The 25,576-nt window shown below is 33.8% G+C and overlaps 1 protein-coding gene across 4 annotated transcripts in view; it reads right to left on the bottom strand.

The window, feature by feature from the left end:
- The window catches only part of SNTG1 (syntrophin gamma 1), an 813,219-nt gene that overhangs the window by 141,963 nt on the left and 645,680 nt on the right, over nucleotides 1–25,576 (bottom strand). For all 4 annotated transcript variants that reach the window (XR_005380942.1, XM_038579273.1, XM_038579274.1 and 1 more), the window contains one exon: nucleotides 7,239–7,277. Coding sequence is in view for 3 of the 4 variants with exons in the window: in XM_038579273.1 (XP_038435201.1) it covers nucleotides 7,239–7,277 (39 nt within the window). In the remaining variant the exon portion in view is untranslated. The remainder of the gene's footprint in view (nucleotides 1–7,238; nucleotides 7,278–25,576) is intronic.

The following is a 25,576-nucleotide window of genomic DNA, read 5'->3' as shown; positions in this document are numbered from 1 at the left end:
GGTAGTTCTTGCAATATTTCAATCATTTTCACTGTTGTTATATTTGTTATGGTGATCTGTGATCAGTGAGCTTTGATGTTACTATGGAAATTGTTTTGGGGCACCAGAGAGTGTCCCTCTATAAGACGGAGAACTTAATCAGTAAGTGTTATATGTGTTCTGAATGCTCAATTGATCAGGGTTATTTCTCCACCTCTCTCCCTCTTCTCCAGACTTTCTACACCCTGAAACACAACAATCTTGAAATTAGGTCAATTAATAACCTTATAATGGCCTCTAAGAGTTCAAGTGAAAGTAAGAGTCACACATCTCTCACTTTAAATCAAAAGTCAGAAATGAGGAAGCTTCGTGAGGAAGGCATTTCAAAAGCTGAGATAGGCTGAAAACTAGGCCTCTTAGGCCAAATAGCCAACTTGTGAACACAAAGGAACAGTTTTTGGAGGAAGATAAAAGTGCTACTCCAGTGAACACACAAATGATAAGAAAGTATAACAGCCTTATTACTGATATGGAAAGTTCTAACAGTCTGAAGAGAGGATCAAACCAGCACAACACTCCCTTAAGCCAAATCTTTATCCAGAGGAGGTCTCTAACTCTCAATTTGATGAAATGAGAGAAGTAAACAAACTGCAGAGGAAAACGTCTGAAGGTAGCAGATGCTGGTTCATGTGGTATAAGGAAAGAAGACATCTCCATAATATATAAATGCAAGATGAAGTAGGAAGCACTGATGTAGAAGCTGCAGCAAGTTATTCAAAAGACCAAGTTAGGGTTATTAATGAAGATGCCTACACAAAGCAACAGGTTCTTAGTGTGGATGACACAGCCTTTTACTAGAAGAAAATGCCATCTAGGACTTTCATACCTAAGGAGGAGAAGTCAATGCCTTGCTTCGAAGTGTCAAAGGACTGGCTGACTCTCCTGTTAAGGAACAATGTAGCTGGTGACTTTAAGCTGAAACCAATGCTCATTTACCATTCTGAAAATCCTAGCGCCCTTCATAATTATGCTAAATCTATTCTACCTGTGTTCTATCAGTGGAACAACAAAAGCTGGACAACAGCATATCTGTTTATAACGTGGTTTACTATTTTATACAGTTGAAGCCTACTTTTCAGGAAAAAAATATTCCTCTCAAAGTATTGACATCTAGTCACCCAAGAGCTCAGATGGAGATGTACAATGGAGTCAATGTTGTTAGTATGCCTGCTAACACAGCATCCATTCTGTGGCCCTCAGGTCAAGGGATAATTTTGACTTTCAAGTCTCATCATTTAAGAAACACATTTCATAAGACTATGGCTGCCATAGACAGTGATTCCTCTGATGAATCTGGGCAAAGTAATTGAAAACCTCCTACAAAGGACTGATGCTAGATGCCATTAGGAACATTTGTGATTAATGGAAAGAGGTAAAATATCAACATAGAGTTTGGAAGACGTTGATTCCAACCCTCATGGATGGCTTTGAGAGATTCCAAATTTCAGTGGATGGGAAAACTACAGATGGAATGGAAATAGCAAGAGAACTACAGTTAGAAGTGAGCCTGCAGGTATGACCGAATTGCTGCAATCTCGTAATCAAACTTGAACAGAGAAGGAATTGCTTCTTATGGATGAGCAAAGAAAGTTTTTTTTTTGTTTTGTTTTTTTTTTGTTTTTATGGACTCTACTCCTGGTGAAGATGCTGTGGAAATTGTTGAAACAAGAAAGGATTTAGAATATTACTTAAACTTAGTTGATAAAGCAGCAGGAAGGTTTTGAGAGGATTGAATCCAATTTTGAAAGAAGTTCTATTGTGGGTGAAATGCTATTGAATTTCACTCACATAAACATCACATGTAACAAAGAAGCCATACATGAAAGGAAGAGTCAGTTCATGGATCAAAGTTCACTGTGGTCTTATTTTGAGGCACTTACTACAGTCACCCCAACCTTTAGCAAACATTCTTTCCCTGATAAGTCAGCAACCATAACACTAAGGCAAGATCCACCACCAGAAAAAAATGATGAAAATGCAGATGATAGTTCACATTTTTAGCAACAAATTTTTAAAAAAAATTATGGTATGTACTTTTTTTAGACCTGCAGTACCGTGTAAATAACTTTTATATGCTCTGGGAAACAAAAAATTCATTTGAATCAGTATATTGTGATAGTCACTTTATAGTGGTGGTCTGGAACTGAACCTGCAATATTTCAGGGTGTGCCTGTAAATGCTCCCTGGGTTCAGTGAGCCTTTGGTGAATTTTCAAAGTTGAGAAAAGTTTATTGGGACAATTTCTGCAGGTTTTTACAGAAAACCAAAGTTTTGTAGGTCCTTATTCCTGTATCTTCTTTGATGCTACTCCAAAAATGGATTTTTAAAGTGTTCTGAATTTTTTAGCTCTCCTAACACAATTAGAGATAACTAGTCACGTTTCTCTCTGTTTTCACCAGCATTCTATATATTCAATACATCTATCTATAATAATGTATCCAAATTATTATAACTAGACAAAATGAATGTTTCTATAAGATAAACTGAAGTACTATTTTATTTCAGATTAATATAATTTTTATGTGTTTAAACTATTATAATTTAATAATGCTATTTTGCATACTGCCTGATATAAAGGGAGTTCATTATATTAATATTTTCATGATGAATTAATCTTCCCTAACCTTTCTCATTGGTAAGCACTAAAGATATTCATTGTAAAATGTTATTTTCATGAAAATAATGAGGTATGCTTCACAATGGAAGGAATTTTAGTTAATAATAATAAAAAATGAAAAACAATAAATTATTACATAATGGAGTTAGGCATGTACAGCAGTGTGATATAGGTCTGCTTGCCTAAATGATCTCTAATTCATTGAGCAAATTATCACAACATAATTTAACACCTAGCTGAGTACCACTGCTTAACAGATACTTAGCAGCAAGACCACTGTCCCCCTTTTCCATGATTTTCAGGAAGCATATCAATTGAAACTGAATTTCACTGCATTTTTTTTTGAAAGCATTTTTTTAAATAAATAAATCTGATCAAAATTATGACAGAGAAGACAGATGGTTATGTTCTAGATACATAGAAGAAAGGAGAAAGTTACTCCTAACAAAAAGTGAATTAAGAGATACACAATTATAATTTCAAGTCTAGACAATAATTAAGACTAAAGCAAATCCCAATGGCCTTGGTTTAATATAATTTTTAACTTATTTGATTCCCAGATGTTTTATTTATTTACTTATGTAAAGATTTTACTTACTTATTCATGAGAGACACATAGAGAGAGACAGAGATATAGACAGAAGGAGAAGGCTTCCTGTGGGGAGCCTGATGCAGGACTCAATCCCCGGACCTCGTGTTCATGACCTGAGCCATAGGCAGGCACTTAACTACTGAGCCACCCAGGTGCCCCCAATTCCCAGATGTTTTAATAATAAATGGTTTAGAGTTTATTGAAGTATAATGACATAAATAAATGGCACATATTTAAATGGTAAAGTTTAATAAATTTTGCCATATCTATGCACTCATAAAACCATCACTATAATCAACATAATGAGCATATCCATCACCAAAAGATTCCCTCATGCTCCTTTATACTCCCTTTCTATTACCACCTTCCCTTCCCTTCCAGACAACTGCTGATATGCTTTCTGATTTTGTACCTTTGTTTTCAATCCCTAGAATATTATATAAATAGAATCATACAGAATATACTGTATTTTTGGAGGGGACAGTGCATAGTTACTTTCACTCAGCACAATCATTTTGAGATTCATCTATGCTGTAGCACATATCAAGAGTGTGTTCCTTTTAACTGCTAAGTAACATTCCATTGTATTGATATGATACTGTATGTCCATTCACCTGTTGGAATTTGAGTTGTTTCCTGTAATTAACTGGGCTATTAACATACAAAGCTGCTATGGACATTCATAAACAAGTTGTTGTAGGAACACATGCTTTTACTTCCTAGGAGTGGACTGGCTGGATCACTTGGTAGGTGTAGATCTGACCTTTTAGTAACTGCCAGCCTCTTTGAAGTGTTTGTGCCATTTTGCATTTCCGCTAGTAGTGTATAACAACTCCAGGTTCTCCGTGCAAATTCTTAGCTGTTCTAGTGTATATGTAGTGCTATTTCACCATGTTTTAAATTTGCATGTTCTTTATGGCTTACAGGGTTGAGTATTTTTTTTTCATGCTAAATCTGAAGGAGAGATGAGATTATATCTGTTTTTGGATTCTTATTCATTAAGGTGGCTCACATTTTATTAAGTAGGGAATGTATCTTGGCCTCCTAATGCATTGCTATCACATTATGCAAGTGAGTTTTCCAATGGTGTGTATACATGAATATTGGACTATAAATGAATCCTATTTCCCAGAAATCTTCATTTCCATGATGGAAAGTAAATAAAAAAATTATTAACTCTGCTTTCAGTTTTTAAAATGTCAAGAATTCATTAGGATTTTTTTTAAAAAGTGAAATGCTAAGAGATTTGAAATAAAATTTCAGTATAATAATATTATAAGGCTATCAAATAAAAAGCTATGAATACTAACGTTTATCTACATTTTTAACATATATGTGGCTTGGCATATTGAATAGTTTTTATTATTTATTTTATATGTAAGTTTTTTCAGATTCTTACTTACTTTACTATTATTCAAAACATAGGTAAATGCAGAGGTGGCAAAGAATGCCACAGGTCATTGAAGGGAAAATGTAGGGAGCATTGAATATAGTTGTCATTGTAAATAAAGAATAGTCATAGGTTATTAGGATTATGAAATATTTATAGTAATATAAACTACGCTAATTATTAATACTTCATATGTCGAAGTTAGGAAGGGCAAGGAAGGATAATAACATAGATATTAGGGTCAGTCTTAAAGAAACATTCATCAATTACATTTTTGGCAAGAATTCCCCGAATGAATAGATCTAAATTTTATGTATCTGACTATAAAACGACTATGTTTACTGATGGGCATTACAACCTTCTATGATGGCTGATGTTCCTTTCTATCTGAATTTCTCATTAATGAATTTTTCCTCCACTATAGCCCTATAAAATTGTTAAACTGCTTTCTAAGTAACGTCCTACTGGCATCAGAAGCATCTGGGATGGAATGGGAGCCACAGAAGAGTTTCCCAGGTATCATTACAGAGCTAGTGAATCAGTAGCTCTGGGCTAGAGCTTTGGTCTCTGCACCACAAACAAGAGCCTCAGATGTAACCACAGTGGAATGTAGTGAGACACATGACATACAGCTCTCCAACTTCTGCATCTACCTAAAACATCAACATGGCTCAGAAACAAGATATGCTGATAGCTGTAAAGACATAGTTCAGAGCACTGTAGACACACTGAACTTTCCAGAGCTATTTTCATTAGTATTTCAGTCACACGTAACTTTGTGGGCTAGTCTGGGCTAGTGGCACCACTAATAATATAATTTATACAATACCATAAATTCTGTATTCTAAAGAACAAATTTAAAATTTTAACATATTAATGATAATAATGGCATATACTGAGAATTTTACATTTTTTATTTAATCTCTAAAAATAAACATGTAAAGTAGTTGCACTTTTAAAATATTACCAATGAAGGAACTGAGGTTTAGATAAGAAAAGCAACTTAGGGATGCCTGGGTGGCTCAGCGGTTGAGCGCCTGCCTTCAGCCAAGGGCGTGATCCTGGAGTCCTAGGATTGAATCCAACATCGGGCTCCCTGTATGGAGCCTGCTTCTGTCTCTGACTATGTCTCTATTCTCTCTCTGTGTGTGTCTCATGAATAAATAAATAAAGTCTTAAAAACAAAAAAAACTTTTCTCCCTCTGCCTATCTCTCTGCCTCTCTCTCTGTTTCTAATGAATAAATAAATAAAATCTTAAAAAAAAAGCAACTTAGTTTTCCTAAGTTGGGTTATTTAAAATTTTACCATTCAAATTAACTTGCGATTGACCTCCTATTTATAAGTGGATTGATGTTTGGATGTTGATCAATGGTTACACATTGAGGTTGATGTCAAGGTTAAGAAATGCATGGCTGGCCTTTGCTTCTCTACCATCACACAAACCTGACACACAACTGATTGCATCAGTCCAAAATGGAGCCTACATTTACTTTCTTCATTCAAATGAATGTTTTCATAATGTTTATGAAGGCAATGCAAGAGTTAACTGCAGCTTTATAAAATTATAAATAGAATTATTTATTTTATATAATCAATTACTTTATTCTATAATCAATTATTAATCTAATAACTAAATTCTTGGCTGGATTAGTTATACATCATTTTCATTCTATGCATTCATTTAGACTCATGTTAAATATTGTCTTCTAATTTTGAAAATTCCTTCTAACTTTTAGATCAATTAAACATAGATATTCCAAACAAAAATAGTGATCTGAAGGGGCATATGGACCCCCAATGTGTATAGCAGCAATGTCCATGTCCATCAATGGATAAAGTAGAAGACTAGTACTCAGCCATCAAAAGGAATGAAATCTTGCCACTTGCAACAATGTGGATGGAACTAGAGGGTATTATGCTAAGTCAGAGAAAAGACAGGTACCATATGATTTCACTCAAATGTGGATTTAAGGAACAGAACAGATAAACATAGGGAAGGGAAGGAAAAATAAAATAGGATAAAAACAGAAAGGGAGGCAAACCATGAAAGACTTTTGACTATAGGGAACAAATTGAGGGTTGCTGGAAGGGAAGTGGGTCAGGGAATGGAGTAATTGGGTGATGGGCATTCAGGTGGGCACCTGATACAATGAGCACTAGGGATTATATGGTACTGATGAATCACTAAATCCTATCCCTGAATCAAATAATATATTATATATTAAACAACTTGAGTTTAAATAAAGAAAAATAGATCTCCTACTAAGATACAAGCTATTTTATGTAAATAGCTCTCCTAGTTCTCCAATATTATATTCAAATAAAAATAAATATATGTATTTTGTCAAATACATACAACAAAACTAGGTTTTGGTTATTTACTTAGATAAAATAATTTTTTAAATTGCTTTTAATATGATTAAAGAAACAGATATATTACATAATATGAAAGAAATCTAATAAATTATGTATTTTCCTGGAGAGCAAATGAGAGTGCCAATTATTTCCACATAAAAATTAAATGAATCAGGATTATCTTCTGTAGTAGATAAAATGAAAGAAATATATGGTTTGTCTTTCCAAGTATTTTTCCTCTTACCTGCTGGTTTACAGGAAAGTTTCGGTTGATTTTTTTAATCTGCAACAATAAATAAATAATAAAAATGAGAACAATAAACATAAAGTTACACAAGAGCCCTCAAACTTATGAGAATCTATTTTTTAGTACATTGATATATACTAATATTCTAAATTGTCATATTAAAATCATTGCCTATCAAACACCAATTACAACTTTGTAAAAGATTTTGGCTACCAAAATGATATGGAAGCATTTTGAAAAAGATTTTCATCTAATAATTTTCTCATTTATGAAATATTAAAAGCCTGTGTTTCCATATAATGTTAGACAAGAATCTACAGAGAATATAGAGTGATATTTGTAATTTATTTTTTTACCTTGAAATATTATTTTCAATTTCTTTTAACATTCAAGAGAAAAGGAAATGAAATACTCAAATACTAAAAGATAAAAAAGTATATGTATCAAAATATTTTCATTCAGGACTCCAAATAAAGTATAACATTTACTTTAAATAATTTAATGAGTGACATTTCATAACAACTTAAAATTAATCTTCAGAGGAAAAAAAATTCCTCTATACTGTCATATAAACAAACTTCAAAATCCAACTTAAAATGAACATCAGATTTAGACAAATAACCTTATAGCACACAAAGTCTTTGTTCAACAGAATCTTCAGTAATCAAAACCAATTTTTATTTTTCTTTGGCTTTCTAGAGAAACTTCTATAATGCTAACTCTGTATGGTATAATCTACATCACACTAAACACTGTTTTCACTTAGAAACTATTTTACTGAATTATTTTATTTTCCTTGTTAGTTTTGGTTCCCTTTGTCTTACTGATAAATATGAACTAACAGGAAATTTAATAGATATGGTACACAGAGTTGGAGAATCATCAATGGCTTATGTACAAGAAAAGACTTACTGGAAACATATACAAAAAAAGAAAACATTAGAAGATTCATGTTATCTAATCAGGGGCATGTACAAAAAACATATATCTTTCTTACATTGCTATAGTCATTTCAAAATAGTTTTTGTTTTGGTGAGGAATCAACTAAAGAATCTCTAAACTACTGGTATCTTCAGCTAAAATCAGGATAGTCTAGAGACAGAAAAAAATGCCTCCTAAACATCTTTTATTAATCAATTTAAAAATCCATATTGAATACTTTGTGGAACTATGCTTTTTGTTGTTCTTACAGATTGTTATAAAAATTATAAAATTCTACCAATATTTTGTATGGACCCTTGTCTTCCAGCATGAACTGTCTAGTTTTGTAATTTTTAATTTTTTAACCTGAAAAAAAGTCTGAATAATCCGAGTAATTGTAACAATGCTTGGGCCACAGTAATGTATATAAATGTGCACATGCACTATATATATATATATATATATATATATATATATATATATATATATGTATGTATCATATGTGTGTTTGTATATATATATATATATATATATATGATATGTGCAAAGAGAAGTGTGAAGACTATCATTCATTCATTTCTAAAAATGATCTTCTACCAATGTGATCTTTAATGATCTTCTACCAATGTGAGTCATGGTACTGTAAGTGCTGGAACATGAAAATGAAAGTTATTCCAAGCTGTGAAAATAGCATAATGATGCTAGTTTACAGAGTCTGAAGAGTCCAAGTGTCTGCAGTATGAAATGAACTTAAGTTCAGTGCAGAAGCTACAATGTAGACATAAAATAACATTGTCAAGCTTTGCAGTCATAGACAGGTTATTAATTATCCTGTGCCTAATTTCCATCCTTTGTAAAATGTCCATAGTAATATTAGCCAGATATATTTGTTGGAAAAATTAAATGAAAAAACAAATGTAAAAAAAAAAAAAAAAAAAAAAAAACAAATGTCATGAAGTTAGAGCTCAATAAGTGATGATTATTAATACAATAAATAATAAGACAAAAATTAATGTAAAAGAAGATTGGATTTCCTTTGAAGACAATGAGAATATTTTAAGGAAGCTAAGCAAATATGTCCTTTTTGTACTATCCTTTGTGCCTTTATTGTTTTCTTGGCAACTCTAGATTAGGATTTATATATGCAAGTACCAAGTGAGTGACAACCATGTGTGAACCTCAGTGGGTCCCAGAGTAGAGGTTGCCAGCTGTTCACCTTCAGAGCCTCAATCACTTTGCAGGCATGCCCATGGTTGGAGGGATAAGGAATCAATGGAAGTTTCTTCCTCAGGTGTGAAAGTGTTTATCAGTTGGAAACAGTGTGCCCGCTTTTACATTTACAAACATACTTTAGGAAACCTAAATTATGAATAAACTCAATGTAAAAAATGTTAGAAGTACTTTGTTTTAGGTTACTCATTTAGTAGTCATAAGAAACCATATCACTAAAATAGCTTAATAAGATAAAACTATTGGCAACATTAATGACAATTTAAATTTATTTTTAAAAATAATGCTGTATGTCATATGGTTGAAATAATGTTTAATGTATTAAATGTAATAAAATATCAAACTATAAATAATATATTCTTAAATGCATTCTTAGAGCAAAGTTTTAAAAATTGTCTACTTTTGGCAACAATATTAATTCTAAATAATGGAAATCCTAAATTCTCTGCATCATTTTTAGACTGCTCTGCAAATAAGGAAAATTAAAATTTGTCTGAAAGATGTTTTTAATGTTAAACTTCTTAGAAACCAATGTTAATTATTTGTTTTCCGAACCAATAATTTGTGTTATGAGAAGCTGAAAATTTAATATAATCTTGAACAAAAAGAATCAGTGGCTTGAAGAGATGAAAGGAAATAATTGCAGTCACATCAAACTAGCTGTTTATGGAGCAGGATTACTTAAGCTATTAATCCTATGGCTGTAAAGGAAGCAGAGTATGATTTTCAGCTGGAATGCCTTGTCATTCTATAAGAACAGCAAGTGACATACACAACTACCAAGTACAGTGCATTTGGATGAAGGAAATCCATATTAAAGCTTTTAGCCCAAAAGAGAAAGATAAATCTGTAAATACTTAACGTTTTAACATCACATTGATGTAAGCTGAGAATGTGGAATATAATGTCTATGTGAAAGTATGAGAAGTTACAATTTACATGCTATATTTTTTCAGGAACCCCTCACATCTTAATAAAAACAGGAAGCATACTTGAATTGGTACTCATAATATAAAGAAATGACAGAGAGAGTAGAGGAAGGAAGGTAGGGAGGAAGAAGAGGAGTGAGGGAAGGAAGAATAAATAAATCTCCTGGATGGAAGAATTTTATTTATGTAGATATTCTACCTTCGAGGATGAGTATAGAATTAGAATTTATGGCTACCCTAAGGAAAGACATTTATTTCAAAGCCAGCAAAGTATTTCTATAAATCATTTTTAACCACATACCTCTTTAAAATCTGATGAAACTGTGTGACCTCTTCCAGAGTATTTATAGATACTTTAAAATTTTATAGAGAGTTCCAGAAAAGAAGGAGATTTAATACAATGGCTCAAGAAACAGCTGATTTGGCCTTCTATCAGGTAGTAAAGCACAGCTGTCCTACAGAAGATGCCCTGAGACGCAGAGTGCTATGGACAAAGCAAGAAGCTTTGCATCTCCAATAATTTTTATACCACAGTTATTTACAGACGTATTACTTGTTTTAATGACTTCTACATATTCAAAAGACAATATCTAGATTCAGGATGGTATGACCTACTCAAAAGAAACAAACTCTAGGTAGTGAAAATTTCTTATTTTATTTGAGAACATAAGTCTTATAAAAGTATGGTATGAAATTCAAATATCTTAAAATCAAATATCAACTTATTTTTGTTTTATTGTGAAATCGTGGTAAGATAATGCTCAACTCAGTGGAATGTTTCTGGAACTATCATTCATTCCTAGGACACTGAAAACCCTCTGAGAATGGAAATTCTGCCTTCTTCTTTTAGTTCCCCCAACATGTGATTTTAGTTCTATGAATGACATAAAATACATGACTGATGTTAAACAAATGACACTTCTTTACGTAGTATTTACTTAAAATAGTATTTAATAAAAGTCAGTATTCAAAATCAAACCTATGTCATTGCATACTTAAATAGGCTTTTTCAGATTTGTTCAGGAAAACAATATATAGTACTTTAATTTCTATTTTTCTCTAGAATCACGCTGGAACATTTCCTTCTAACTAGACTATTGCAACACCTCAAATAAATGAGATAGACATATATTGTCGGGTTCACAGTACAAACACAAGTGCATGTGCATACACTTGGAGCATACCATGTTTTTACAATGTGGACAATCCATAGAGAGCTGCAAAGATTTCCTAGTTAATCTGTGTTCATATGGTCTAACTAGGGAATATGTTGAATAATTTTAAATTGAGATCAACAAATAGTTACCTGAACAAAATTTTTCATTAAAATGGGTGAAAGGACCAAATAAAATAAAATAAAATAAAATAAGACCAAATGAATCCTTTTATGTCACCATGATGTGAAGAAGAAAGTTGATGTTTCATTATAAACCTCTAGGCTTAGAAGTAGCAGAATAAAGATCTAAAATAGTGCCTTATTTCTTTCCTTCTGTATCACTTAACATTGTCAAATACCATTTATTTTATATTTTTTGTATTATGATCTGCTTGCCCTCTCCCTTTAGAAAAAAGTTCATGATGTCACAGGTTTCTGTTTTATTCAATACATTACTTCTTACATGCAAGAGATATCTGGGTCTTAGTAGGTGCTCAATCAATGTTTGCTGAACAAATGAAAAGACAGACTATCTCAGAACAAAAAAATCAAATTCTCTGAGGTTAACTTAGTCTTGAAAGTAAGTTCGTGCAGAAGAAAATAAGTTTCTAAATTATTAACTTTGAATGTCCATAGGAATTCTAATGGCTACAAAACTTAGAGTTTATACATACATGAGAGTGGGAAGGAATGCCTGATGATTACAAGCAAATTCATCTCACGGGAAGAATAGTTTGTGGACTGAGACATAAGCATGGAGACGGCGGGTGGGGGGGGAGAGAGAAAGAGAGAGAGAGAGAGAGTTGTGAGCAGGGAGTGGCTGGGTCTCCTGCAGTTTGGCATGGCAGGTGACGGTTGGGGAAGTAGTTTTAGAAAGCACAAATTAACTTGGGAAATCCCAGTGGAGAGATTTGGACTCTCTTCCCCAGGTCCTCACTGAATCTCTGTATCAAAGATGGTTTCAAAATGATAGAACAGCTGTAGGTAGAGGAGATGTTTGAATGTGAACACCAGAATCTGAGATTTCTCATGCCTGCTAGGCTGATGAGAAAATAACACAAGTGCTGGAAGATAAGAAGCAGCTTTGTGACATGTGAACTGGAGATACTGGCAGGATCACACACAGGAATCACATAAGAACACAGGGGAGGAACCCCACAGAAGAGTTTCCAGAGACCAAGGCTGAAGTCATACATTATTCCTTCAGGGAGAAGGGAGGAAAAGGAAAAAGGAGAACTGGAATTGAGTATTTACCCCAAAAGAGTGAATTCTAATTTAGAAGTGACTGAGATGCTAAGAAGCACCAACTTGAGTTTACTGCATTAGTAGAAATGGCAGGCTGAGGTCCAGTGAGATTTAAATAAGTTCCTGTTTAAAAAAAAGTTACGAAACCTGAGCATAGTGCTTAGCCAGTAAATTATTGTTTAACTTCTCCGTAGGATTTCCTATCTCTGCTTTTCCTGACTTTTGATAGTGACCTGCATCCATTAATTTGTAGAGGGGATTTTGGAATTTAGTCATCCAGTTTCTCATGTAACGAAAAAGAACATCAAAGATGAAGGTGCACATTTCCGTAATTTTATGTTCTTGATAAAAAGGAGATAATTAAAAACAGTGCTTCAGGTTTGCCCTTCTATAATACTTACAAGACACTATTTTAAAAATGCAAACCTTAAATTGGCAGAATGCTATACCATTCAAACCCCTCCATGATTACCTGTATAATAGGTCTCTGTCCAGAAGTACTGTATACATACCTTGTGCCTTCCCTCACACACCCTCTCCCTGCCACACCACCTGCTCACTTGCACTTGCATGCTCTGTCTCCTGTCCTTTTCCCTCTCTGCATCCTCCTCACTCCCTCTCTCTTTTTTTTCACCTGCAAAGAATCTATTCTTGTGTGTGTGTGTGTGTGTGTGTGTGTGTGTTTGAGGTGCACAGAAATTAAAGAGTTTTTAAATTCATCCAAACGTGGCAGTCTGGTTCTGTCTGACCAGAGAGGCTGTGTTATTGTACTACATGATCAGGAACCATAACCACCATAAAAACTTTTCTGAAAACCCTAGTGAAATTGACCAGTGACTTTCTTTTTAATATTCCCCATGGGCGTAGTTCTTACATTGTTCTTGTTGCATGTGCTTACTGACCTCTACTTCACCATAACCATTACTTGCACAGCCCTTATCTTCACTCAGCCTTGCAGTGTGACCAACTATCTAAAAAAGATGGTCAATCACCGTTAGCTATCTTATGGGTCATATTGCATGCTGCTCCTATGTTCTTAACCTCATTGATAATCCTAAATCTGAATCAAAATAATGTCAATTCCTTTTGTTGTTGGTGATACTCTGCAGGTCATCACTAGGGCTCAGTGTGAGGCTCTCATTTCTGATTTGAAAATCTGTAACTGGTTTAGCTATCCTAATTCTTTAACTAGGATCTGATTTAATCTTCTTTATTAGTATAATCTTGTAATTTTACTTATTACAGAACCTTGTAATCATTACATTAATATATGTTTTGGACTAATGAGAACAGTTGGTATAAAGAACTGACATACTCTTGTTCTGACAAAATATAACATGGGTTTTAATTTTACCACAAATTCTGGAAATTTAATTTTTACTACAAATCTCAATATGTAAATTTTAATGTTTAATGTTCAAAGACGGTGAGGACAATGCATCAAAACCTATTTGTAAGCCAAGTGTGGTTTATGGAAACACATCTAAGGGATGGTTATGTTAAAAAGAAAAATAAATTAAAATCACAAATAGATATGCAAATTTAATTTTAAAATGCAATTCCAATATTTATAAAAGTAATGGTAAAGGAAGTAGAATAAGTAAAATAAGAATATAATTACCCTTTTATATCATATAGGATCAGCATTTATTTCAAGTTAACAAATATTCTGATTAAAATTAATCCATTTAACAGGGACACCTGGCTCAGTGGTAGAGTGTTTGTCTTTGGCTCAGGTCATGATCCCAGGATCCTGGGATCAAGTCTCGTACCAGGTTACCCTCAGGGAGCCTGCTTCTCCCTCTATGTCTCTGCCATTCTCTGTGTCTCTCAAGAATAAACAAATAAAACTTAAAAAAAAGAGAAAGCAATCTATTTAACAGAAAAAATAAATAATTGCCCTTATCATTATTATTTAACAGTGGCATTAAAGAATTATAGCCTAGATAATATGGTAAAAAATAGAATGTAAAAAGGTATCTATTTAAAAAGGGCATGATGCATATGCCATTAGAGGAAGATAATCCACTGTATAATAAATACCCAAGAAAATTAGATTAAGAATGACTAAGATTTTAAGTCGCTTGAATACCATATATGTATATCCAAATCAATAGTCTTCTTCAGTTTGAAAAATAAAAGATACAGATATAGGACAAAATGTTTTTGATCACTCTAAGAAGAACAAAATTAGTAACAATTACTCTAAGAAGTAGATTATATATAGAAATATATATGTCAAAAAAAGAAATATATATGTTAAATTTCTTCCAAATTAAAATTTCTGATGATACTATTTAAGAGCAACTATATTTAGACTTTTATGAGTCCATCAAGAATAAATGGCCAAACACACTCGAGAGTATTTAAGGTTAATCTCTGAGGCTAGTTAAATGCATTTAGAATTTCAAGTGCATGTAAAATTACAAAAATCAAAACAGAGTTTTACCACTGAAAAACTAAATGAACCAATGACTTTTAACACATAATTAATTGAATACATAGTATTAAATATAAATATACTAATTAAACTATATGAATAAAATATAATAATAAGAATAGTTGCATATATATATAATGTATATACTGAGTTAATGGAAAGATTGTATGTTAAATTTCAATAGAGAGCAAAAGTGGAACAAGTGGTTAATTACTTGAATCATCCACTAGTATCATCCACCAGTGTCCAACACTGTCCATATTTAACGCAGACATATTTAAGAAAGAAAGCAAAATCATTAGGCTCCTAAATGGGTTGAGAAAGCATGAGGCACAGCTACCTTCCTATTGATGACAACTAGAATGGAGATGTGAACTGACTAAAAGCATTTTGTTTGAAGGCATGTGAGAGCACCTGCTCTTACAAGGGGTAGTATAGGTATGGTTCCGGACTGATGAGTACAAAGAGGTGAGCTGGCCTTCTGCAGACACTGGATTGGCACTTGGTAGAGAGTCAGAAGCATAAATTGCCCAGACAGAGAAAGAAGCAGAACATTTACTTTTCTCATAGGATAATATTGGCAGGATTTGTGATCTGTAGGGCTCTGAACACAAAACTATTTTTCACTTCAAGATATTTGCTGAGTTCTGAATCAAGGTAGGACAAAAGGTTAAAAATATTAATCTGAAAATTATGCAAAAGCAGAAAACAGTTTTAGAAATCTGCTGTGCTGAGAAGTAAGCAAGGTGAATTCAGAGCCAGCTAAGGAGAGTTCCCAGGAATAGACTATACTCTCAGTTCAAAGGCCTGGAGGGCTATAGCACTGGAAAAGGAAAAAAAAAAAAAAAATAGAAGTAAACAGAACCCTACCAAACTTCAATATAGTCGTGATCCAGCTGATTTGATTAAGATATCAATCTTGGTTTGTTCATATACTTTGGTTCTTTTTCTAAATATAATCAGCAGTGTTTTAACTGTTTAATATGTCCCAAAAATCCAAAGCGCACTATTATTTAATGGTATATTTTAAATGATTTCTATTTCAAATAATAATCACCCATTTAATGATGATACATACAAAGTTAAATAACTATTAGTCCTTTAGAAATGGGTAATCTCAGAATATAATTACTGTCAAGGGAAAATGTTCATGATTAATTTTTTAAAAGATTTTATTTATTTATTTGACAGAAAAAGAGAGAGAGAGAGCACAAGCAAGGGGAGTAGTAGGCATAGGGAGAGGGAGACTCCTTGCCAAGCAGGGAGCTTGATGTGGGGCTTGATCCCAGGACCCTGGAATCATGACCTGAGCTGAAGGCAGATCCTTAACCGACTGAGCCACCCAGGCACCCCTTATGATTAAATCCTAATTGAACAAAGGATAATATAATGTACACAAGAGGATGATAATTTTATTTTATATATGTAAATAAGAACCCACATATTTTAATATATTTGTAATAATATACTAATAAAAACACTAGTAATATGTTATTGCAATAAATTTTCATTTTAACTCTTCTGCACTTTAATAAAAATCTAAAATTAAAAACAAATGAAAGGACATATTTTAATATATATTTTTGTATCAATACTAATACACCAAATGGCAAATGAGGTTTTGTACTTGATTTTCTAGAAAGTAGTATGCTCAAGAAATATAAAAGTCAGTAATATAGATAAACTCTTGCAGAAAGAGGATTTTGAGTAGATTTTTCTAAGGGGAAGAATCATTAAATGCACAACATGAGAAAAATCTTCATTTTCTGAATGAAGTATAATAGAAAAGTTATTTTCTAGATCTTATAATTAATTACTAAAACTTCTACTTTTTGCATATCATGTACATATTTTTATAGATGCTAAATAATGTAAGAAAAACGAGGCATTCTAATTTATCAAATGTTTTCACCATTTATTCTGTCTCCTTACTCTATTACATTAGGGATATTTTTCTTGTGAGAATCTTTGGTATTTATGAAGTCTTACATTTAAAGAAATAAGTATTTTGAAACTCTATTATATGCAAGAATACCATAGTCCTATAGTATTAAAGTTTAATTTAAATTCATAGCTTTTTCATTAAAGACTTTTCATTAGAACTTTAAATTTTAAGTTTGAAACTTAAAAAAGCTCGGAGGACAAATATAAAGTCATTGAATGCTTACTTTACAATTTTTTTTCAGATAAATTTCTTATACTAAAGAAATGAAAATAGTCATGGTTAATTCAATTTAATTTACCTGACATCAAAAGTGAACATCTGCTAAAATAAATATATGAACTGTACTTTAAGGAATAATATTTATTTTTACTAAATGATGGAATAAATGATAAATATGTGTCTTCCTTTTTCTTTGACAACATCTCACTGAATGTTAATGATGAAAACCCCTTAATGGAAGCTTAATTATTGCAGCAAATCTGTTAAATTGAGATAAAGGTAATACATAATTGGCTCTAGTAAAGATTTGTTTGGAACTGATTAAAAATAAAATTTGGTGTAATAGGATTGCCCATTTGTTTTAAATATCACTCTTATTTTCTGAATCCCTTAATTTTGCATATTCATTTTTAGCATCATCAAATGTATCTAGAAACTAAAACTGTAATATCCTCTTATGACTATCTCTTCAGACCAAAAAAGAAATATAATAGGATATTAAAATAATCCTTTAAAAAATTTCTCTCCTCCTAATATGAATGTCTTTAAGGATGGTTTCTTCCAAGTTTGAAAATCAGTGAAGATCTTACATTAAAAACTTTCTGTCCAAGTTCTATTGATCTTTTATTTTTTAGATCTCATAAACAAGGTGATTTTGGTGTATGAAGTTGTGTGTTTTCAGAACAGATGCTGCAGGACCCTGCTATCAAGGTGTATTTTCCCATGAAAATCAATTTTGAAGATTTACCCAAGCAAATCATTCTTATGAAAGCAAAAAATAGTCCTCCAATTCCCTTAGAGATTTGTGGCCAATATTATTTAACAGATGTGTGAGGACTAAGAGAGATCTTTATTCTATAGATATAAATCCACCTGACGACTAATGATATTAGTGTGTGGGCACATAAGGCAATATATCCATTCTGCAGCTGCTGATAAAATTCTACCTTTACCATGTAGAGGGAAGAATCAAAAAATAATTTTTGTCTCAGGAGCTCATATTTCAGCTCATATTTTTAATCCATTTTTTTCAGGATATGGATTCTGTCCCATTGCTACCTAGTTACTCTCCATCTCTATGGATATAATTTTAAAAGTATGCCATGTTGCATTTAAAAACATATCTATTAACAATAAATCAATATTTCAGGATGATTGGGTATTATATGCAAATGAGTTTTCTTAAACTTTATTTTTCCTAGTACAAGAATTTTTCAATTCTGTCATCATCTTTAATATTAGCATATATATGATAAATACCATGTAGATAACACACACACCTATCTTTATCTATCAATATCTATATCATCTATCTAATCTTTCTATGAATTAAAAGCCTAAAAGCTGAAAGTGGGTTGCAACCATTTATAAATGCATATGTTTATTAATTCAGGGCTAATTTATTCTTTCTTCCACGAATTCACTAAACTTCAGACATGACTGTATGTCAGACATCAAGTGAATGCCAAGGATATAGGATCCCTATCCTCAGGAATTATCTGATACAGCTGGCAAGACAAACATGCAACAAATAATTCTAAATTTTTGAGATGAGTGTTACAATAGGTACTATAAGACATTATAAAAAGAGGAGAAAATTGCAAAATTGTCTGCAGGGTAGGTGTGTCTGCACAGTGTAGGAAGCATGGGTTTCAGGAAGTGATGAAACTTTTTGCTATGTCAGTTTAATCATAGGTGAAGAAATTAGGTTTACCATTGCTAAATAATTAGGCAGGACTCTTAAAGAAGAGAATGCAGGGTTTATACATAATTCAGACTCAATCCTCAGGAATTGTTTTCAGCCACCTCTGCACCATAGTTAGGTGTCCTCAGCTTTTAAGCTCCATCTTAGAACAATGGGTCTTTTAGGATGTATTCAATGAACAACTGCAAACTCAAAATGATTTCTTGCATAATTTCATAATGGCCCTTCATCTACCTACTTAGCACACTTCATTTACACCTTCCCTGCCATATTGAGTTGCTAGTAGGTAAGAATGTAGCCCGCATGAAATACCCTATAATGAGCATTTAGAGGTAAAATGTATTTCCTTAGTCTGGCTTCCTTAGAAGTATAGCCTGAGGAAGTCATAGATGCTAAACCATTATTGAGGGAGAATGTTCAATTCCAAAGAAGCAAGAGTGAAAGGTAAAAGGAACAGCATAACAGCAGAATGCAAATACAAGGTGGTGAGTTGCTTGAGTCACTGGGCTGGCCATAGCTTCTTGAAATATTGCTGGTGTTCAATGGAGTGTGATACATCTGTAGAGCCTTATGCAATTACTGCATTTCCAAATAGCTCATGCATTGGTGAAGGACAAGTACTTTGTTAGCTATCTCCTTTTTGCCTCTTGTCTCTCACTGGATAATGTATGTCCCATGGGGATAAGTTGCTGCACAATCCTACTGAGTTACCATCAGTGTGGGGGCAGCTGGTGGGGCCAGTGGGATTGGCTCCCGTCACTTTGAGCAAGATGAAGGCCATCTTGAAGTCTAGCCCTAGGCACTGCAGGTGGCTAAAACTGTGAGTGTGTTAAGCTGAGGTCCCCTGGGAAATTCCCGTGGCTCTGAAACTAGAGACTATTAAGAACTGGGAATGCTCTGGCCAGAAAGAAAGGCAAAAGAATGAGTCCTGTTGGGCAAGGGGGATTGGGTTATGCAGGCAGAGCCAGATGGATCAAGGATGGCATATGATTGTGTCCAGTAACACTGCCCCATTTTATAATGATTGCATTATCCAGCTAATATCAAAGCAGATATTTTGGGTTGTACAAATGAAAATCAGCTAATATGGTTCAATACCAAAAATTTAGGAACTTTATTTAAGTTTTAGTTAGTAATTCTCCAAGAAACAAAGTAGGTTATTTTATTGAGATCTCTCCTGACCTAACATGCCAAAATAAACTCTAATTGTGTGAAAAGAAAAAATATGATTGTCAAAATTATGCACACAGTGTTATGCCCAAACTTGCCCTTGGTTTTATTCTGATTTAAATTACTGGCTCTGCAGTTGTTTGATTTCACTCCCTATAACCCATTTTCAGTTGACACCTGCATGTCTGACGTTCATATTTTGGTGCATGAAGAAAAACAATGTAGAAAACAACAACAAGCTAGCACTAAAAAGTACATCTAAGGACTCAGAAATGTCAGCAGCTATAAAAAGGAAGAAAAAGTATACTTACGTGACACCTATGCCTGTCAGAACCACACTCTGCAAGCTCTGATCACAGCCCTTAGTTCATTGTCAGTAAATCTTCTTTGTACTAGATTTTATTTTGTCATGACTTTCAATTCACCTACAAGCTTTGTCAAGCCTTTTCAACGTGGCAGACATAATAGTTTTTCCTTTAGCTTTTCACAATCAACACTTTTAGGGAAAAAATATTCTATTTTTTAAATTTTATTTATTTATTCATGAGAGACACACACAGAGAGAGAGAGAGAGAGAGGCAGAGACACAGACAGAAGGAGAAGCAGACTCTACGCAGGAACCCAGATGTGGGACTTAATCCCAGGCCCCTGGGATCACGCTCTGGGCTGAAGGCATGCACCAAACCGCTGAGCCATCCAAGGATCCCTCTATTTTTTCAACTTGCAAGTGTTTCCATCTAATATTGCAGATCCCTATGAATTAAACATTTGAATGAATTTGCTTTCACTTCTGAAGGTAAATGTGTAAAAGATATAAGATGAATAAAATACCTGCTGAGTCAACTCAGATGACTGATTGAAGGTGTGTGTGGGGGGGTATGTGTGTGAAAGAGACAGAGACAGAGAGACAGAGAGATAGAATCCAGAAAGGCTGTGATTATCTCACAAAAATCAGAGAGAGTATTGATTTTACACACATTTACCTTAGGATTACTATGGTTTTAATATTAAGTAATGTGTAGATATTGTTGGTTATTTGTCTCAAAAGCTGTTCACAATCTTTTTTTTTCTCAGTCATTTCCCACCGTAGACAACAAAAATGGTAGAAACTAGCCACCCTCACCTCCCTGCCCCACCCTCCTTTATCAAGCTTTTCTCTTAGCTTGATACAAAGAGACATGTGTAGTTGGTACTATGTATCCTTCTTTCCTGTTCCAAACACTAAAGTGATGTTTGGAACTGTTGAAGCCCTTGTGTAACCATGAAGTACAAACAAGGTAAAAGTCAACATTCTAATGGTAATGCAGGGCAATAATATGTATAGATAGAAGATGGATTCTTGGTGGCTTCCCTGAACCACTGAGACAAAGCTAGTAAATGTCACCATCCAGAATCCTTGTCAGTTGGGAACAAAAAAACCCGACTATTTACTCCATCAGTACTTAGTGTTCCCTTAGTTGTCTGAAAGCATTCTTAACTGATACAAATATCTAGGGAAGAGAATCTATTCTATTCTTTTACATATTATAATGTAAATTATATACTTTGAGATCCTCAATGTGCAATCACATATTTTTATTTAGGGTAATACCAATTTTCAATGAACTTTTGAGGATAGAAACATAATTTATCTATCTATCTATCTATCTATCTATCTATCTATCTATCTATCTATCATCTATCTATTATCTATCTATCTATCTATCTATCTATCTATCTATCTATCATCTATCCCTATCATCTGCACACACACACACATAAATAAAACTTTTCAAGTTACACATTTAATTCCAATAAGGAAATGCATGCTGAGAAAAAAGTATATACACACACATTTATACACATATACATATGAAAGAATTTAGAAAAAGGAGGAGATATCCAAAGAATACAAAAATATAGATTTGAAGGGGCATGAGCACCCCAATGTTTATAGCAGCACTATCAACAATAGCTAAATTTGGAAAAAGCCCAAACATTCATTGATTGATGACAGAGTAAAGAAGAAAACTCAAGGAGGAAGGCATCAGTGATATTTCCATTGAAAAAAAACAGCTGTGGCATATAATACCTGCCTGCCCCTTTATATTTGAAGAATTGTCAAGGAAAACAGAAGTTTAAATTATTGTGTGTCTTTCCTGAGGCTAAACTAGTACAAATGAATGAAAGCTACAGGAGAGTTTTATTCAGGATAGGGAAGCATTTCCTGACACTAAGTTGTCAAAGAATCCATTGCTGCATTGTGAAACAGTGGTTTTCTCGTCATTGAGAGGTTTCCAGAATAGAGTTGTCTGAAGGGACTTTTGCAGGAGATATTTCTTAATTGGCAAGAAGATGGGGCTAGATGACCTCCATGGTCTGTTCTAACAAGAAGGTTTGAGGAACATACATAAAAATGTTCATAAGAGAATCATGGCTTTTGTGCAATATAGAGGTGTTCAAAAGTTTTTGCCTTGATTTGCAATCTGATATATGCATTACAGTCCATTTTCCCTCACTCTGGCCCACTGTATTCTTCTATTCTTGCCTTGTAGTAAGTCATTCAGTGAGTATATGAAGAAGGTTTATTTCAAACAGAAAAAATACCACACTTGTTTATTAAACTCCTATTAGGAGAGATAGAGATTTATGAGAAACAGGAAAATATGCCCGAATAATAAGCAGTCCACAGGAATCATCTATGGTGGACAGCACTGACAGGGCCTCTTCTCCACAGCTATTCTAAACCAGACGATGCCTCCAAAGTTGTAAGCATTTAATGAGTAGTATTTAATGAGCTATAAGAATTTAATGAGAAGTTCTCACTGCAGTGCCTAGTGTAGCTCAATCAATTTCCCCTTTCTCTCTTTTTCCCCCCCACTTTTACAGTAATCTTTACTTCAAACTACTACTGATTGATTGACTTGTTCTTACTTAGGGCCTTTGCTACCATTGTTCCCCAAGTCAGACAAAGTACCCCACGTCACACCTTCACAGTGACTCCCTCTGACTTCAGTTCTGACCTCTGTCCAAAAGACGAGACCAGCCATGCTTGCTCTTCCGGCATCGGCAGTTCTCGCAGCCTTCAGATTTCTTTCTGCTTCGTTTTCTATAGTATTTCAAGACTTTTAGTCATATCTGTCAAGGCACTGATAAACATAGATCTTCCCAACTCCAAAGACATCTTTGCCAGAGTGTTTTACCTCAACAATTATGAGCATATTTGTTGTAATATTCTAAGTTAGCTGTTTTTGAAGGATGTAGGGACTCAAATTATATTATATGCTTCTTTGCACTTGAATTAATTAATAACATGCATATAAGGCTGGTGTTCTGATATATGCAAGTGCATTTTGTGGCTATTCTGAGAAGGCTCTGAAGGAGCAACATCCCCTTGTCTTTGCAGTTTCTATTGGCCTCCTGGCTTTGTTGAAGTCCTGGTCCCTTCCCAAGTGTCTTCAGGGCTAGCCACATCAGACCTACACTTCACATTGCCATTCCATAGTTCTTTCATTTTACTTTCTTCCACTTTTTTTTTTTAAAGGTAGGCTTCACAACCAGTGTGGGGCCCAACGTGGGGTTTGAATTCATGACCTTGAGATCAAGATCTGAACTGATACTCAATTGACTGAGGTACCCAGGTACCCCTCATCTCTCACTGCTAAAGACACTAGTGATAACATTGGACAATCATGGATAATCCAGCCTAATCAATTTATTTGAAGGTCAGCTGATAAGCAAAATTAAATGCAAACATTGATGTCACATGGAATCAGAAGTACCTATTATCTGGGATTGAAAAAGCAGGTTGAAGACAAAAAAAAGTGCAATTCCAGAGCTCGAACCACAAAATAGTTAAGACATATTTATGACAAAGAGGAAAAAATATTATGGTTATGAAATCATAAGAGGAAAATGACAGATTCTTGAAACTCTTCATTTTAACCTGTAGAGAGTCATTAGCACATTTTCCCTTCACACACAGGTGGAAATCTCCCATATACCATTCACTGAGCACTAAGCAAGTCTGGGATGCCTCCCAGCTCCAACCCCAGGGAGTGGAGCACACTGTAGTTATCTTTCTGTTAAAACCTATCAGCTTCTCTCAGTGGGACTCCTTAAGGCCAAAATAATCCTTCTCAGATTTTCACTATCAATATCCATCCAATATATACCCCTTAAATGTTAACTGCCCTACAAAAAAAAAAAAAAAGTAACCATGCATTTGTTTTAAAAATTCCTAATTTTTAATTTATAAGTTACAAAGAGTAGCTGAAAAGAAATTTGGAAATATGATTTAATCAGTAACTCTAAACTACCACTTAAACTTGGTTTTGTTTTATGAGGTTTTTATTCTGTGCATTTGTGATGGGCAGAATAATGGCCTCTTAAAAATGTCTGCATCTTAATTTCTAGAACCTGCGAGCATATTATCTCACATGGCAAAGAGAGTTAAGGTTGTAGTTGGAATTTTATCTAAATTGTTTGTCTGCCATATTAGTTTTTGCAGTACACTACACAACGACTGCCCTTCCCCCACTAAATAAAAGATATCCACATCAAAGTCCTGGAACTTGCAAATGTTATGTTTCCTTATTTGGAAAAATGATCTTTGTAGATGTAATTAAGTTAAGGACTTTAAGGTGAGATTATCCTGGATTATCTAGTAGATCCTAAATCCAATGAAAAGTGTTTTAAGAGACACAGAAAGGAGAACAGGCACACAGAGGAAGACATGATGTGACCATGGAGGCAGAGATTACAGTAATGTGGCCCTGAGCCTGGAGGCAAGAAATACTGACAGCAACCAGAAGCTGGAAGGGAAGAGGAGAGATTCTCCTCTAGAGCCTCCAAATGTAGCCCTGATAACATCTTGATTTTGGACTTCTGCCTTCCAGAACTATGAGAAAATAAAGTTATATCATTTTAAGCTACCAAGTTTGTAGTTGTTATACAGCTCTAGGAAACAAATGCAGTTCTCTATTACGTATAATTAATTCCAAAGCTTGGTGACTTAACAAAACATTTACCATCTTATATTTTCTGTAGTCAGGAATCCAGGTGGGGCTAGCTGGGTCCTCTCTCTCTGGGTTTGTCACTAGGTTGTAGTCAGGTCAACTGAAACTGCAGTGTCTTATGAAATTTTGAAAGGGAAGCATCTGCTTCTCAGTTCACTATCCAGCCTGCACATGAAGGAGGAGGACTGCATATATTGTGAAAAGCAGAAAGTTGAGAAAATTGGGAGTCACCTTAGAAACCCACTTATTGAAGTCTGCCAGCTGGCCCCTAATTACGCACATTCCTTCTATATGCAAAATACATTCCCCCCCTCTAAATTTCCCAAGAGTTTCATCCCATGACATCCCATTACAATGTCACTATAGTTTAAGATCTTC

The sequence above is a fragment of the Canis lupus genome, chromosome 29 (assembly GCF_011100685.1).
Source record: "Canis lupus familiaris isolate Mischka breed German Shepherd chromosome 29, alternate assembly UU_Cfam_GSD_1.0, whole genome shotgun sequence".
Taxonomy (NCBI): domain Eukaryota; kingdom Metazoa; phylum Chordata; class Mammalia; order Carnivora; family Canidae; genus Canis; species Canis lupus.
Note: the sequence above shows the minus strand (reverse complement) of the source record. Positions and strands in the feature narration are given on the sequence as shown.